The 16218-nt window shown below is 37.8% G+C and overlaps 1 protein-coding gene across 29 annotated transcripts in view; it reads left to right on the plus strand.

The window, feature by feature from the left end:
• PCM1 (pericentriolar material 1) overlaps positions 1-16218 on the plus strand; it is an 80160-nt gene that overhangs the window by 33667 nt on the left and 30275 nt on the right. For 21 of the 29 annotated variants that reach the window (XM_038560299.1, XM_038560285.1, XM_038560286.1 and 18 more), the window contains 8 exons: positions 58-248; positions 1853-2056; positions 3392-3611; positions 3716-3861; positions 4380-4570; positions 5841-6012; positions 8169-8527; positions 15954-16118. In XM_038560299.1, the coding sequence (XP_038416227.1) occupies positions 58-248; positions 1853-2056; positions 3392-3611; positions 3716-3861; positions 4380-4570; positions 5841-6012; positions 8169-8527; positions 15954-16118 (1648 nt within the window). The remainder of the gene's footprint in view (positions 1-57; positions 249-1852; positions 2057-3391; positions 3612-3715; positions 3862-4379; positions 4571-5840; positions 6013-8168; positions 8528-15953; positions 16119-16218) is intronic. The other 8 variants (XM_038560291.1, XM_038560292.1, XM_038560295.1 and 5 more) reach the window with 1 other exon arrangement.

The following is a 16218-nucleotide window of genomic DNA, read 5'->3' on the forward strand; positions in this document are numbered from 1 at the left end:
AGGCTAAGACAAATCCAGATATTCGTACTAACTTGACTCTGATTTTTAAAATAATAGCTGTGGTCAGAAATGCGAAGACATGAGATGTTAAGGGAAGAGCTACGGCAGAGAAGAAAGCAGCTTGAAGCACTGATGGCTGAACATCAGAGGAGGCAAGGTCTAGCTGAAACTACATCCCCTCTGGCTGTGTCATTGAGAAGTGATGGATCTGAGAACCTGTGTACGCCTCAACAGAGTAGAACAGAAAAGTAAGAGAAGTGTTTAAATCTTCTTTTAATATCACCTACCTGGGGCGCCTGGGTGGCTCAGTGATTGAGTCTCTTTCTTTGGTTTAGGACATGATCCCGGGGTTCTGGGATCAAGTCCCACATTGATTCTCCCTCTGCCTAGATCTCTGCCTCTGTCTCTCTCTCTCTCTCTCATGAATAAATAAATAAAATCTTAAAAAAGAAAAACAAAACCACCTACCTAAGGCATGTGAGGTGGGCAGGCAGCTTCATTTCCCCTCTTAGCACAAATCTGCTCTTTCCAGTGAGGCTAATCCTTAAGCATCACCTTAGTGACTCAGTTTAACTAAATCCAGCTCTTTTCTGACTTCTCAAGGCACTTGATCAAATGGTGATAATAGGTTTTCTTGAGCGTATAAACGTTATTTTCTTAGTTAAGTTTTACGCTTATGAAAGTGAAACACTTGTTACTTTGTAGTACCCAACAGGCCAGAAATAAGCACATTTTTACTTAAATGAGGAATCTCCTGTTTGTAAATTTCCTAAGGATTAAGAAATTTAGTTTTGGGGCATCTGGGTGTCTCGGTTAAGCGGCTGACTCTTGATATCAGCTCAGGTTATGGTCTTGGGTCATGAAGTTGAGCCCCGCATTGGGCTCCACGCTCCGTGGAGCTTAAGAGTATCTCTTTCCTTCTGCTACCCACCGCCTCGCATGCTTGCTCACTCACTCAAAAATTAAGGAAAAAAAAAGTAATGCTTTAAAAAATGTAATTTTTAGAATTTTCACTTGAAATTTCCTATTTAGAATATTTCTAAAAAATTAGCCATCTGTAAGGTTGGTTAATTACTTACCTATATGGGAATATTCAGAGATAACATTTTGAAATGCACATTTGTTGTGACTGTACCTTTTGGTATCCTCCAGTGGCATTTCTGGAGCATTGCACCAAACCTCTTTTCCTCATGGAAGAGCTTATTCTGTTTTGAAGTCCCAAACACACTTTATCAAATTATATCATAGTATTTTTTTTCTCTTCTGAGTACCACACATCTGAACTTTAGAAAAGTTCTTTGGATAGTTTTGATAAGCATCTATGTTTGGGAACCATGGCTCTAGAATTGTGCTTTCCAGTGTGGCAGCCACCATACCTATATGTACTTGTTCATATTATAATTAAATAAAATTAATAACTCACTTTCTCAGTCCCACTAGCCACATTTTAAGGGCTCGTTAGCCATGTGTACCTAGTGGTTACTATATTGGATACACATATATAGGTCATTATTACTATTGCAGAAAGTTCTTTGGACAGCTCTGATCTAGAAAACTGTTGCTCAAGAAGTTAAAAATTGAAGGGGTTTAGTTTAGGAAAAAAGTTCTAGGGGATACACTTATAACTTATTTGAAGAATTGTTTTGTGGAAGGCACAGTAAACATATTCTGTGTATTAGCAGTGGAGAGAGTACCACCCACCTTGATACTATAATTAAGTGAAATTTTATACAGGCACACAAGGTTCATATGCATACATGTATACATGATACGATGACTGGCACATAGTAAATAGTAAAGTATTTAGCTGATCTCCAAAATGATCTCTTACTTTTTGGCTCTTAATCTCTAGAACCATGGCAACATGGGGAGGTTCTACCCAGTGTGCACTAGATGAAGAAGGAGATGAAGATGGTTACCTTTCTGAAGGAGTTGTTCGGACAGATGAAGAGGAGGAAGAAGAAGAGCAAGATGCAAGTTCGAATGATAACTTTTCTATGTATCCTCCTAACAGTGCGAATCATAACTCTTACAACATAAAAGAAACTAAGAATAGGTTAGTTTCACTGTCTTAACTTTTTCTTGGATTCCTGAAGTCTCAAGTCTTTGTGACAGTAAGCACTTCTCTGATTCTCTGAACCAGCCGGGTATCATAAATTCAGTTCAATTCTGATACTAACTACTTGGAGTTAGGGCAGTTGCCACAAGTTAAGGGCTCAGTCCCACAGGATTGCCCTCACTTCAGTGCTAGTTGCAAGCCCCAAGTCTCCATGTGCTCATACTTCTGTCTGACTTGGCTAAAAATTTGGGGGTTCCCACGAGCCCTCTTTAAGTTTCATAATTTGCTGGAACAACTCATGAACTCTGCTTGTTATAAAGGATGCAACTCAGGAACGGCCAAATGGAAGACATGCATAGAACAAGGAATGGCTGGGGGAAGAGGGTTTTCTCTGAGTGCGCCACCTTCCCAGCACTTAAATGTGTTCAACCCAGAAGCTCTCCTAACCAGCTTGGTAAGGAGTTTTTGTAGAAGTCTCATTCCCTAGGCATTGGCCATTGACATTAAACTCACTTTAGTGCCTCCCTCTTTTGAAGATTGAGGTGGGGCTGAAAGTTCCAACCCTGCAAACACCTGGTTGATTTTTCTAGTGACCCATTCCCTTCATGAAGCTATTTAGGGCCTGCCAAGAGTCATGAGCATGAATTTAGCTATGGTTGAAAGGGGGCCATTATGAATATCAAAAGATACTTCTGTCACTCAGGAGTTGCTGAGAGTTTTGGGAGCTCTGCTGGCAACTGGTAAAAGACCAAATATATTTTTAATTGTATCATAAGAGTTTTGTCAAGATCCCAGCTAGACTGGATCAAGATTCATAAGCATTGATCTGTGCTAAGCAAAGCTGTTTGGGGGAGCTAAGCAAAACTGAAAATCATAGATAATTGAAAAAGGCCTATCAACAAAATACTCGTTTACATTGTTATTTCTAACAATGAAAAATGTTTCACGAACAAAAGATGGTTAAGGAGTTCCACTTGATGATGGAATATCTTGTGGCTAAGTTTAAAACATGAAGAATTGAAAAATGCTTGTGATACAGTATTTTCATTTTGTAAAATATAGAATTACATGGACACTTCTGTATAAGACATAAGTAAAAAATAGTGGAAAAAATTAAAAATAATTGCACAAAGCTAGAAATCTGGAATTCCCATTCTCCGATCTCTCCCCTGCCCTCCACCTCTCCCTCATTACCATAGTTTTGAAGTCCTTTGAACTTAAACTTTGATCTTAAGAAAATACTGGTCTATGAACCATGGTATCAGGATGTATTACAGATTTAAAAAACCAACTAATCACATATAGTGACCTAATGCTTTATATCTGTGTTAGGTGGAAGAATAGTCGCCCTTTTACAGCAGATGGAAATTATCGTCCTTTAGCCAAGACAAGACAGCAGAATATCAGCATGCAACGTCAGGAAAACCTTCGTTGGATGTCCGAACTCTCTTACGTAGAGGAGAAAGAACAATGGCAAGAACAAATTAATCAGCTGAAGAAACAACTTGATTTCAGTGTCAATATTTGTCAGACTTTGATGCAAGACCAGCAGGTAAAGTTTATTATGAAAGTAAATTTTTTACATCTTGTTTTTGAAGCAGCGCCCATTTTTCCTCAAGTCATCAGTAACTATCATGACAACTCGTCTTTCCACAGACGCTGTCTTGTCTGCTGCAAACTCTTCTCACAGGTCCTTACAGTGTTATGCCCAGCAATGTAGCTTCTCCTCAAGTACACCTTATAATGCACCAGTTGAATCAGTGCTATACTCAGCTAACATGGCAACAGAATAATGTGCAAAGGTAATCTGTTTATTAGAAGCAGTAACACTGTATAGTAAATGCTAAAACTGAGCATGTGTGTTATGGTTATTTTCTGGGAGTAAAGGGTAGAAGCAAAATGGAATATTCAAGTATTCTCTATTTCTGAGAATTTTGTAAACAGTGATTTGCCCAATGTTTCCCTTTAATACTATAGACTTTAGTTTTTAAAAATTTTCAGTGTTCAATTTCATACTTATATTGAGTGAACTGTATGGTATATGAATTCTCTCTCAGTAAAGCTTTTAACAACAAAAGTGAATGAGTTTCTTATGTTTTGCTTACTATGTGGCCGAAGTGGTAAGTGCAGTTGTCGTTCCAAAGGCCAAGTTACTGAAGAAAGCCTGCCAGATGAGTAGGTGTTTCTGGTAGTAAATATCAAGACAGTCCACCTCTTCTGCATGCTCTTGCATCACTTTTTACATGTATTTTTTCTAAAAGTATTGTAAATAGAAGGCTATATAACTGATTTGAGTTACCTACTTCTTAAATATTTATAGGTTGAAACAAATGCTAAATGAACTTATGCGCCAACAGAATCAGCACCCAGAAAAACCTGGAAGCCAGGAAAGAGGCAGTAGTGCACCACAGCCTTCTTCTCCCAGTTTATTTTGTCCTTTCAGCTTTCCATCACAGCCTGTAAATCTATTTAACCTACCCGGGTTTACTAATTTTTCATCATTTGCACCAGGTAAGTGACTGAAAACTTAAGAGGAAAATAAATAAATGCAAAGTGCTTGAGAATATTGTTTGTCTATTGCGTGGATTTTTATCAGTCTCCTGGAATGGTAGGAGGTATGTGCACAGAAAGTTACGAACCCTTCTGTGTTGATTCTTTATAGTGAAAAGGTTGAAATGGTTGCTAATGAAATTAAGTAAACTACTAGGAATGATTGCTTAGCCTTACACCTTTGAATTATTCAGCAACTGTTTATCAAGGAAAAAGGGAATTAACCTATCCTGTGGCTGCGCACACGAGGCCCTGTGTAGAAGATTAGGAGATAAAAGATGATTAAAGCAGTGCTCTTCCAGAGGAGCTTCAAGTCTTGGTAGGGAGATATACTTCTAGACTAAAGCTTAGCGTAGGCTTAGATTTAATTTTATTCAGCTTCAGCTTTTTTTCAGACTTTTTCTGCATCTGGTATGTCTCAGATACTATATAAATGATGGATTCAGATAAGTAAAACTAACAGCTTAAAGTAATTTAGAGTCGGGGCACCTCGGTGGCTCAGTGGTTGAGCATCTGCCTTTGACTCAGGTTGTGATCCCAGGGTCCTGGGATCGAGTCCCACGTTGGGCTTCCCACAGGGAGTCTGCTTCTCCCTCTGCCCACGTCTCTGCCTCTCTCTCTGTGTCTCTCGTGAATAAATAAAATCTTAAAAAAATAATAAAGTAATTTAGAGTCTCGTGAGGAAGCTAGGAATGTCAGTAGTGCTTAGTGGAGTGCCATGGGTGCGGTAGTAGTGGTACAAATGAGGGGAGTGGCCTCCTTTCCTTAGAGCAAAAGATTGTCAGCATGTGTCCTGTGTCGTTTGCTCCTTCCCTCACCCCCGCCAAGCATGTTATTTAAAGAATGAGTTATTCCAGTTAGTAGCTATTTAATCTTTGAGCTGATTTTCTCCGTAATAGAATTAATACCTATGTCATGGTGTTGTTCCGAGCATTAAACAAAACAATAGGTAAATGCCTACAAGAGTGTGTGGTACTGGTAATTTGATGAACGTCAAGTACTGTTACTTCTAACTTTTAGCTCTGAAGGGGATTATTTATCTTCGTATTATCAATGCCAAAAACCTAGTGGGCTGAACTCTCTAACAGTGATTGAACAAATGAGTGTTAGTTTATATATAACAGTTATTCTGATGGATTTGAGCCACACATCTACTTAAAACTGTCTTTTAATTTCGTCATAAGACCTTTAGGTACTTCTTTATTGATATCTTACTTCTTTTATTTATTAGGTATGAATTTTAGCCCTTTATTTCCTTCTAATTTTGGAGAATTTTCTCAGAATATTTCTACACCTACTGAACAGCAGCAACCATTAGCCCAGAATTCTTCAGGGAAAACAGAATATATGGCTTTTCCAAAACCTTTTGAAAGCAGTTCTTCTATTGGAGCAGAAAAACAAAGGTATTTGATTGTGAACATAATCCATGATATTCTTAAATATCACTTTTGTGATTATATCTTATATACACAATTTGAAAACACAGGGAGGATGCTTGTTATTGTTTAGCTTGTTAGCGTTGAGAATATTAAACTGATATCTTACCAAGTGTCTTCTCAGGCATACATTTGCCACTAATCCTGTTAGAACAGTTCAGTGTTTTAGTCAGAGTGTCCGAGGGGATTCATTTTGGAGGGATAAGACCTGACACAGTGTCTTTTGCCTTGATTTGATATCTGTCCTTAAGTTCACTTGAGAGCTAGAAACTAATACTACTAGATGAAGGTTGTAAGATATTTGACCTACTTTAGATTAGATCTCATCTCCTCCCCAATATCTCAACTATTATAGGTAGATTCCCTGAATTAAATGACAGGAGATAACAAGAGGTCAGATGAAACATTGTAGTCTTGAGCTGGGGTCAGAAAACCTTTCCTACTGGAAAGCACTTGATAATAAATATTGCAGACCATATAGTGCCTATTGTAACCATTTATTTCTGCCATTTTTGCACAAAAGCAGCCATAAACAGTATGTGAACAAGCAGCTGTGTTGTTCCAGTAACACTTTATCTGTGGGTACTGAAATGTGAATTTCATATAAATCGTGTCACAAACTATTTTTCTTTAATTTTTTTCATCCATGTAAGAATATAAGAATTATTTATTTTATTTTACTTTATTTTTGTAGAAGAATCATTTTAGGGGTGCCTGGGTGGCTCACTTGGTTTAGTGTCGCCGACTCTAGATTTCCAGTCATGATCTCGGGATGGTGGGATCAAGCCTTGTGTGGAGCTCTGCTGAGTCTGCTTGAGATTCTTTCTCTCCTCCCTCTGCCTTCCCCCCTCCCCCACCAAAATAAATAATAAATAAACAACATCTTTTTTATTTTATTTATTTTATTTTTTATTTTTATTTATTTTTTTAATAACATCTTTTTTTAAAAAGGGAATCATTTTAGTTCTCAGGCCATAAGAAATAGTCAGCAGGATGAATTTGGCTGCCTGTAGACTGTAAGTTTGCTAATCTTGTCTTAATTTGAACTCCATAGGTCAGTGTCCTAAATCATGTTCTTTGGAACACTGTTGTTCCTGTGAGATTCTGTGATAAAAATCTTGGACATCTTGCTCACTGTGTTCCCTTCTAAGACATTTGTCTAGCACATTGGCATGTATAAAGTTTTGAGAAATATTGCAGACATATTTAATGTTGTCTATTTTCCAAACTTAGATGATCAAGAAGTACTTATTAACATATTAAAGGATGCCAATGGTTAGCAGATAAAATTTGGAAAATGACACCAGACCATCAGAACTAAACTAGACTTAATGTGTGGAGAAATAAATTACTAATTATACCAACAGTTGTTTTCACCAAATTCCAGTTCTGTTTGAGTGGATTTAAGTGACACAGATCCATGTATATTCCCAAACCCTCTACTACATATGACTCTTTCTCAGCTATTCCTCCAAGTGTTTTGTTTTTTCCTTGTATGTCCCATCCTTTTTAAAAAAACTTTCTACCCTCCCCCCCCCCCCCCCCCCCTTCATGAATGCTAGACCTGTTTGGAATTTCTGCCGGTGAAAATGGTTTAGTGAGAAGGATCTAATACTAAAGTTAGAGGGGCACCTGGATGGCTCAACTGGTTAAGCATTCAACTCTTGATTTCATCTCAGGTCATGATCTCAGGGTTATGAGATTGAGCCCTGTGTTGGGCTCCAAGCCCGGCATGGAAACTGCTTAAGATTGTCTCTCTTGGGTACCTACCTGGGTGCCTCAGTTAAGCATTTGACTTCAGTTTAGGTTGTGATCTCAAGGTTCTGAGATTGAGCCCCAAGTGGGTCTCTGTACTCAGCGGGGAGTCTGCTTGTCCCTCGGCCCCTTCCTCCACTTGTACACACACACACACACACACACACACACACACACACACACTCTTTCTCTCAAGTAAATCTTTAGAAAAAAATTCTCTCTCCTCCCTCTCCTCTGCTCTTTCTTTAGAAAAAAAAAAAGTTTAAAGGAATTTAGTACATTAGCCTATATAATATTTACATATTTCTGTGAAAATGTTTTTATAGCCTCTATCATCATAACTGTACAAATTTATTTTCATTGGTAAGGAATCAAAAACAGCCTGGAGAGGAGGTGGAAAACAGTAGGACAGCGTGGTTATATGACCAAGAAGGTGAAGTAGAAAAACCATTTATCAAGACTGGATTTCCAGTGTCTGTAGAGAAAACTACAAATAGTAATCGCAAAAATCAATTAGATACCGGCCGAAGAAGACGCCAGTTTGATGAAGAGTCATTAGAAAGCTTTAGCAGTATGCCTGATCCAGTAGATCCGACAACAGTAACCAAAACATTCAAGACGAGAAAAGCATCTGCACAGGCCAGCCTAGCATCTAAAGATAAAACTCCTAAATCAAAGAGTAAGAAAAGGCATTCTGCTCAACTAAAAAGCAGAGTTAAAAATACTGGTAAGTCTTAAAATTTGTTAAATATTGTTCAGTGTAAATGTTGGTAACTTTATTCTGGCATGTTGACATACTTCATTTCATTATGGCTAATTGGATAAGCACTGTTTGAATGAAGTTATTTTTAGTCACTCTTACAATTTTTATCTAAAATTTATCAAATAGGCTTTATTTTTATTTTTTATTTTTTTAAAAGATTTTATTTATTTATTCATAGAGACAGAGAGGCAGAGACACAGGCAGAGGAAGAAGCAGTCTCCATGCAGGGAACCCGATATGGGACTCAATCCTGGGTCTCCAGGATCACACCCCAGGCTGCAGGCGGCGCTAAACCGCTGCGCCACCGGGGCTGCCCTATTAAATAGGTTTTAATGTAGATATTTTAAGACGTCGTATTTATTCTTTTCTGTGGTTCTTAAAACTTGTATTTCCTGCTTGTGTGGTTACTATGAGCATAGAAGATGTTTTCCAAATCTTGTAGGTTACTAAAAACTGCCAAAATGCCCAGCTTTTACTACTCTATTTGAATATTACATCTTGTCCTATACCCAACACTTCAGTTATGATTTATTGTTACATCTTTGGTTGATTCATTCAGAGAAATTTGGGCCTGTAACTACATTGCTGTCTTTGAATATTGTAGATGAAACCACTTTTAAAACAAGTTTGCTCTTAGTCCTTTAGGAAATTAACTTTGGTTAAATAAGGTGAAACATTAACCCATGTTTTATTGAATCTTGTCATTGTAGTGTTTATTGCATGTAATTTTTTTTAAAAAGTAGATTTTCTTTTATTTTTGAAGAATTTACTCAAGTCTAGTGCTAGGTAAAAATAGTTTTATTAACTAGAATCCGGAATATTCGAGTTAAAGGACGCTCCTGCAAGTTTGCAAGGGATGATTTTTGGCTGTGGCTTTGAGAGGTTGTTCTGGATTTGAGGAGTTAGTATTTGGTGCTTAAGATCAAAGTACTTCAGACTTATAATGACAAAAGTTTGAAAAATCACCACATACAGCTAACTCTCTCTCAAAAGTTCACAATATATGCAAGGATATGAAGGTCCTAGGAAACTCGATGGTAAAAAACCCCTTGTAAACATTTGCAGCATTCATCTTATAATGGTTAATGAAACGCTTGAAAAATCTAATGAAAACTGTGGATATAGGAAAGAATAATACCTGCTTCTTTATTTCATTTCAGTTCTTCATGTATCCTTCATGTCCTTGGCTTCTGCCCCTACTCCTATTGAGGAGTCTGATTTGATGGTGAAACAAGCAAATTTAAACAGGGATGTAGTTTTCGCAGCACACACAGTTATTCTTAAAAATGTATCAGTTAAGTAGGTTTGGGAGGAGCTGATTTTATGTAGCAAATCAGTCAATGATTCAAATGAATGGAAATCCAACTACTCTGCTTTCTCCAAGATTACTACTTTTGGTGCCACCAGAGGACATTTAAATAGGTAATGAACCACGGCCATTTTTAGAGAGTGGCTCCCTCGGTAACTCATCAAACTTTTTATTCTCTATTACCTTGCCCCTATAGAAATGCTTTTTGTCATATGAAGAAATACTAATACTTATTTTCCATCATTTTCATATTTAGCCAGTTAATGTGGGTGTGCTGTGGCAGTGCTTCTTGAACTTTAAGTTTCTCCTTGAGAACCTGTTTAAAGGCAGGTTGCTTCTGTCTAGGTGTAGGGATCGAAAGGTCTGTATTTCTAACAAGTGCCATGTCTTGTTGATCTTGGTTTGTGGACTTCTAAGTACCAGGGTCTTAAGGGACCCTTAAGCCAACTAATGGCTGTGTTTACCTAAACCTAGAAATAATTGGTATATTTGCATTTTTGAAACCCCTTTATTCTGAGGAGTTACGGTTCTGTATATACAATGCAGCTTTTTTGCCTCAAGCAAAGATTGACATTCTGATGTGTGCTCTCTTCTTGTAGAAGTATAAAAATACCTGCCAGAAACCTAACATACACATTTTTTTGACAAGCATTCAAGGCCCATCTGTCAGAGTCCTACTTTAAAACATACACCAAAGACTTGATAGCAGAATCCAACTAGTATGCAGATTAAGCTAATAAGTAGTGAAATCAAATTAGCTAAACCCTGCAACTAGTATGCAGATTAAGCTAATAAGTAGTGAAATCAAATTAGCTAAACCCTTGGTATCCCAAGTGTGAACCATGGATGAGCAACACCAGCATCATCTGGGAGCTTATTGAAAATGCACTCTTTGGGGCACCTGGGTGGCTCAGTAGTTGAGCGTCTGCCTTTGGCTCAGGTCATGATCCTGGGGTCCTGGGATGGAGCCCCATATCGGGCTCCCTGCTCAGCAGGGAGTCGGCTTCTCCTTCTCCCTCTGACTGCCACTCCCCCTGCTTATGCGCTCTTTTTCTGTCAAATAAATAAATAAAATCTTTAAAATAACAAAAAACCTCTTGGGTTCCATCTTATGCCAACCAAATGAGTATATACTGTTTTTCAGTATGCATTTTAGCAAAAATTCAGGTGTTTTTTTAAATTAAATTTTTTTTTTAAGATTTTATTTATTCATGAGGGACAACGAGAGAGGCAGAGACATAGCAGAGGGTAAAGCAGGCTCCCTGTGGGAAGCCTGATGTGGGACTCAATCCCAGGACTCTGGGATCACGACCTGAGCCAAAGGCAGATGCTCAACCATTGAGCTACTCAAGTGCCCCAAATCCAGGTGTTTTAATATGAATATGTGTTCATTAAAGTCTGAGAGGCACTGAGCTAGACTAGTGCTGTTTTATGGGATAGGAGCAGCCATGATTTCTTAGGCAAAAGAATATTTACTTGTCTTAAATGTAGGTGGATGGAGAGAATATTGGAAGGCAAACTGTAGTAACAAAAAGAGTTAAGGTGGGATGAGTCAGGAAAAGATGAGAGCAGCTGGGGAAGGAAATATAGGATGTGACAAATAGACCAGCGTGATGGGACTTAAGTTGCTGCCTTGAGAGAGGCAGCACAGCCAGTTATACTGTCCCAGATTTACTGGACTGAACTATTTGTGTGTGTTTTTGCACTTTTGGACAGTTTTCAGAAATGGCATGTGAAATCGTCATGTAACTTTGTTTCCAGTGATAGTATGTATTTTAATGTATTTTAATCTTTAGAAGGTTTTCATATGAAAAGGTATATATCACTGCATGTGAAGTAAGGTTTTACAAATTATGTGATAGTGGTAATCTTTTTAAACTTGTATTCTAATTAAGGCTTTCTGAGTTGAACATTTTTCTTTGCCTTTCTGTGTTTCAGGTATCAGATCTGTAATTTAGCTACAGTCTACCAGGTCCGTTCCTTTTTTTGGTATTATTAGAGAGCAGTGGAATCATATAGTCTAGACCTTCCTGATTCTTTTCTTGGAAAACTGAATAGAACTGTTAATGTACTGTAACCATTCCTGAGTGTTTTCATTTCTTTTCTCTTCCCTTTACTATTGTTAACTAACAAAGATAGAGATGAAATGGCTATCAAGCATTAGGAAGGCCAAGGCCTGACAGTTGTGGCCAGGAAAGAAACAATCCTTTTTAGATTCAGAGAGTTTATTATTTACCCAGGCAGAGAAAGAGTAACAAGGAGTCCCAGCTCCTTGTGTTCTTTGTTCCATGTGCCACAAGGGGAACGCTGAAACAGAAGAGGCCACGTGACAACTACGGCCTGCATGGTGGGACCCCTGCTGTTGAGGAGCCATTGCTGTGTTGCAACTACAAACCAGTTTATAGTCTGGAGGTGTGTCCTCCAAGTGTGGGAAGGAAAGGTCTCCTATTTCATCAGAACCCAGGAGGAGATAAACTCTTCATGACAGGAGGAGGCGGGAGGAGGCAAATGAAAAAATGGCCACGTAGCAGTTCCTCACAAACCTCCTATGTTTTTGAGTTCCCTGCTCCAGGAGGCTCATCAGGCCTTTTGGCAAGACATTCAGCTGCAGTCCTTACCTTTGTGGCCTATACGGGTATGTGCCACCAGAGGACACACTGAGTCATGTTCCTAAAGTGGAGACATAACTAGAACTATTTTTTCTAAATATCTCACCACTCATGCTGCGAAAAACAGATTGTGTTCAAGACAAAGAGCAATGAGTGGGATAGGAGGTCATACCCTTAACGGCAATGACCATCATGTGGTGGTATTACAGTAGCTGACGTAGGCAGTGTAACTCAGAGGTATCCTGAATCTTCATTAATTCTCCATTTTCTCTACTACTTTTGGCAGCTAGATATCCTTATTGTTGGACCTGTTTATGTGAAGGTCAAAAATAACTAAGAGGGCTCTTTTTCCAGTAAGTTTCATGCAGAATGGATCAGAGTGGCTAGACTTTAAGTCTGAGACCAACAAAGAAACTAGGAACCGAAGTATAAGATGATAAAGTCTTAGCTTGAATGACAGCCTTAAAAATAAAAAGGGAAGGTTAACTCCAGATTTGATATTACAGAGAATAAATTGACAGTTTATTGGGAACTTGTTATTAGCAGAGGAGTGGCTATAGTCTGGAGAATGTAGGTAGCAAGGCTTTAGGTTCTGTTGGCTCATTCAGTTACTGCCAGGCAAAGATCAGAGCTCTACAGTTCCTGGAGAAAACTTGGTTGGAGGTTGCTTCACCATAGGAGTGAGACAGCCAAGAACTGTCAGCATGCCAGTGAAACTCGGCAGCAGTTGAGTCCAGCCTTAAGGGTAGATAGGAGTCCCCACTAACCCAATGAATATAAAAATGCATGTAAAAGGGACCAACAGCCAGAGAGAAGACACAGAAGCAGAATACTGGAACAGGTAAAATCGAGTAAAAGCAATTATTGAAGGAAATACACACTTGAACAAAACCCTAAAAACATTTAAGCAGATTGAATTATAACAAGTTCTGTAGGACTAGAAAAAGTGATTTTCACATTTAATGTTTAAACAAATGTTCAAAAAAAGATGACTGGTATTAGGTCCCAAATTACTGGCCTAGAAAATTGAGGGGAAGAATTACGCCATTGTACAGGGCAAAAAGGACTAAGATAAAATCAGGAGGAAAATGATTAGAGGCTTAATGACAAATCTTGGAGATAGGAGGATATATAGAAAATACTAAAGGTGGGGGGGGGGGAAATGGGTAGAAAGGTACTCCTTAAGTAATAAGAAAGGAGAATCTTTAATGAAGAGAGACTGGAGACTGCAGATCAAATCTTTAATGAAGAGAGACTGGAGACTGCAGACAAAAGCTATTGTCCAGCCAGCAGGCAAGTGGGAAAGTATACACATACTCCTGTGTGTATTCTGATAAAATTCCTTAATTCCAAGTAAAAGGTAAAAACCTCCTAAGCTTCCAGACTGCAAGAACAAGTTACACACAGTAGAAAGAACAGATATCAGACAACAGAGGAAGTAGAAGACAGTGAAATAATGTCCATACAGGCAAAAGTACCACAGCTCAAGAATCCTGTATTCAAGCTAGAGCCTTCACTTGTCATGATGAAAAGATCTTGGTATATCCTATCAGAAACAACATATGAGTCAGATTAGACCTCTTTATAGGGAAAGGTAAAAAGGAGAGGGTAACAGTTCAGTAAAGAAAATAGATCAATCTCAGTTACTAATACAAAATCAAAAGTAAAAGAGCCAAATATATCTGCCAGTATATCAAGAAGAATATCAGACTGTTGTCAATAGGATTTATTATAGACATGTAACCATGGTTCATTATCAGGAAATCTGTCAACATCATTTTCATATCAACAGGTTGAAGGACAGAAGTCTCATAATCCTAGTGGTAGATGAGATAAAATTTGGAATTATTCCTAATAAAAATTACAAGTAAAATGCACCTAAGAAGGCAGTTACTTAATATAATGAAAAGCGTTAGCGAATGCCAGTCACAAACACCACTGTAAATGAAAATACTCCAGATATAATCTGTATCAAATTCAGAAATTAAACAGGGTTTCTGCTCTATCACCATCATCATTAGCATTGTTTGGAAAGCATTATGACAAATTAAATAATTGGAATAAATATTGAAAAAGGGAAACATTTTTATATTTTCTGAGAGAGCCAAGAGACATTGGAAAATAATTACTAAATTTAATAAAGTAGCTGGTTATAAAATAAGTATGCAAATATTTTTCTCTAACCTAGTAACTGTAGAATGGGAATTAGGGTTGGTGAGAATACTCTTCCCATAGTATCCAAGGTTTTTTTTTGAGGGCGGGGGGGAATTCTTAGGAATAAATAAAATAAGGAAAAGTACTAGATCTATAAGAAATTGTAAATGTTTTTGAAATACCCCAAACAAGATCAAACAGATGTAAAAAATATAACTGTGTTTTTAGAAGAGAATGTGTAAAATTATTAAATATCAGTTCTCCTTGAATTAATAAATGCCTTTAATGTGATTCATTTTGAATCCCTGTGGACTGTTTTTGAAATTAAAAAAAAAATCCTGACGCTTATATGGAAGGACAAAGTCTAAGAATAGCCAAGAAAAGAAACTACCTACTTAAGGACTTGCCTTACCAGATGTTTAAGCATTCTGTAAAACTTATGTGGCTAAAAGAATGAAGATGGCATTGGAATAAATAAGTTAAACAGATAGAATGCCCCAGAAATAAACCTCAGTAAACATGGAGATTTACTATATTGACCAGGGTTGCATTTCATTTCACTGGGAGTCTGGTAGGTATAACTAAATATCCATGTGAAACAAAATATAGTTCAATTTCTTTTTTTTTTTTTTTTTTTTTTATTTATTTATGATAGTCCCACAGAGAGAGAGAGAGAGGCAGAGACATAGGCAGAGGGAGAAGCAGGCTCCATGCACCGGGAGCCCAACGTGGGATTCGATCCTGGGTCTCCAGGATTGCGCCCTGGGCCAAAGGCAGGCGCCAAACCGCTGCGCCACCCAGGAATCCCTATAGTTCAATTTCTAACTTGTGCCATATAGCAAGGAAAATTTAGTAGAATATATGGATAACCTATGAGTGGGTAAGATATTTTAAATCAAGTCCTGTTATACACAAGTTATAATAAGGCAGACATACCTAACGCTAGTATGCCCATTACTCTTCTCTCGGTTAAAGACATTTTATGTAGATTGGATGTGATTCTTTCCTAATATTGAAGAATGGTTAACTTGGAGACTAGCAGAGATTTTGGGTCCTACAAGGCCTACAGTATAGTTTGAGGTGGGATGTACTTATTAAGGTGGTGTCAAAGGATGATGAAGTGTTAGAATATAGTAGTATTACTCCATGATTTCAAGGTTATCACAAGATGCTGTATTTACTGTTTTGAATTCTCTTTATACCAGGCCTTCACAGCATTCTAAATTGAGTTACCTGTACTGTTTCACTATGGAAATCAATTTCCCTTTCAGTTTGAGTTAGTTGCAAATGATAACAGTTATCACTTTTTTTACTCAAGGGTATGAAAGTGCCAGTGTGTCTAGCACATGTGAACCTTGCAAAAGTAGGAACAGACATTCAGCCCAGACTGAAGAGCCTGTTCAAGCAAAAGTATTCAGCAGAAAGAATCTTGAGCAGCTGGAAAAAATAATAAAATATAGTAGGTCTACAGAGATATCTTCAGGTATGTTCTTTTTTGGTTTGCTTTAAGGGTTTCATCTTGGATTTGAAAAGCAATTGGTGTGTCACAATTTTCTGTCATGTGCAAGTCCTTGACATCAAGA

This window comes from Canis lupus, chromosome 16 (genome assembly GCF_011100685.1).
Source record: "Canis lupus familiaris isolate Mischka breed German Shepherd chromosome 16, alternate assembly UU_Cfam_GSD_1.0, whole genome shotgun sequence".
NCBI classification, from domain to species: Eukaryota; Metazoa; Chordata; class Mammalia; order Carnivora; family Canidae; genus Canis; species Canis lupus.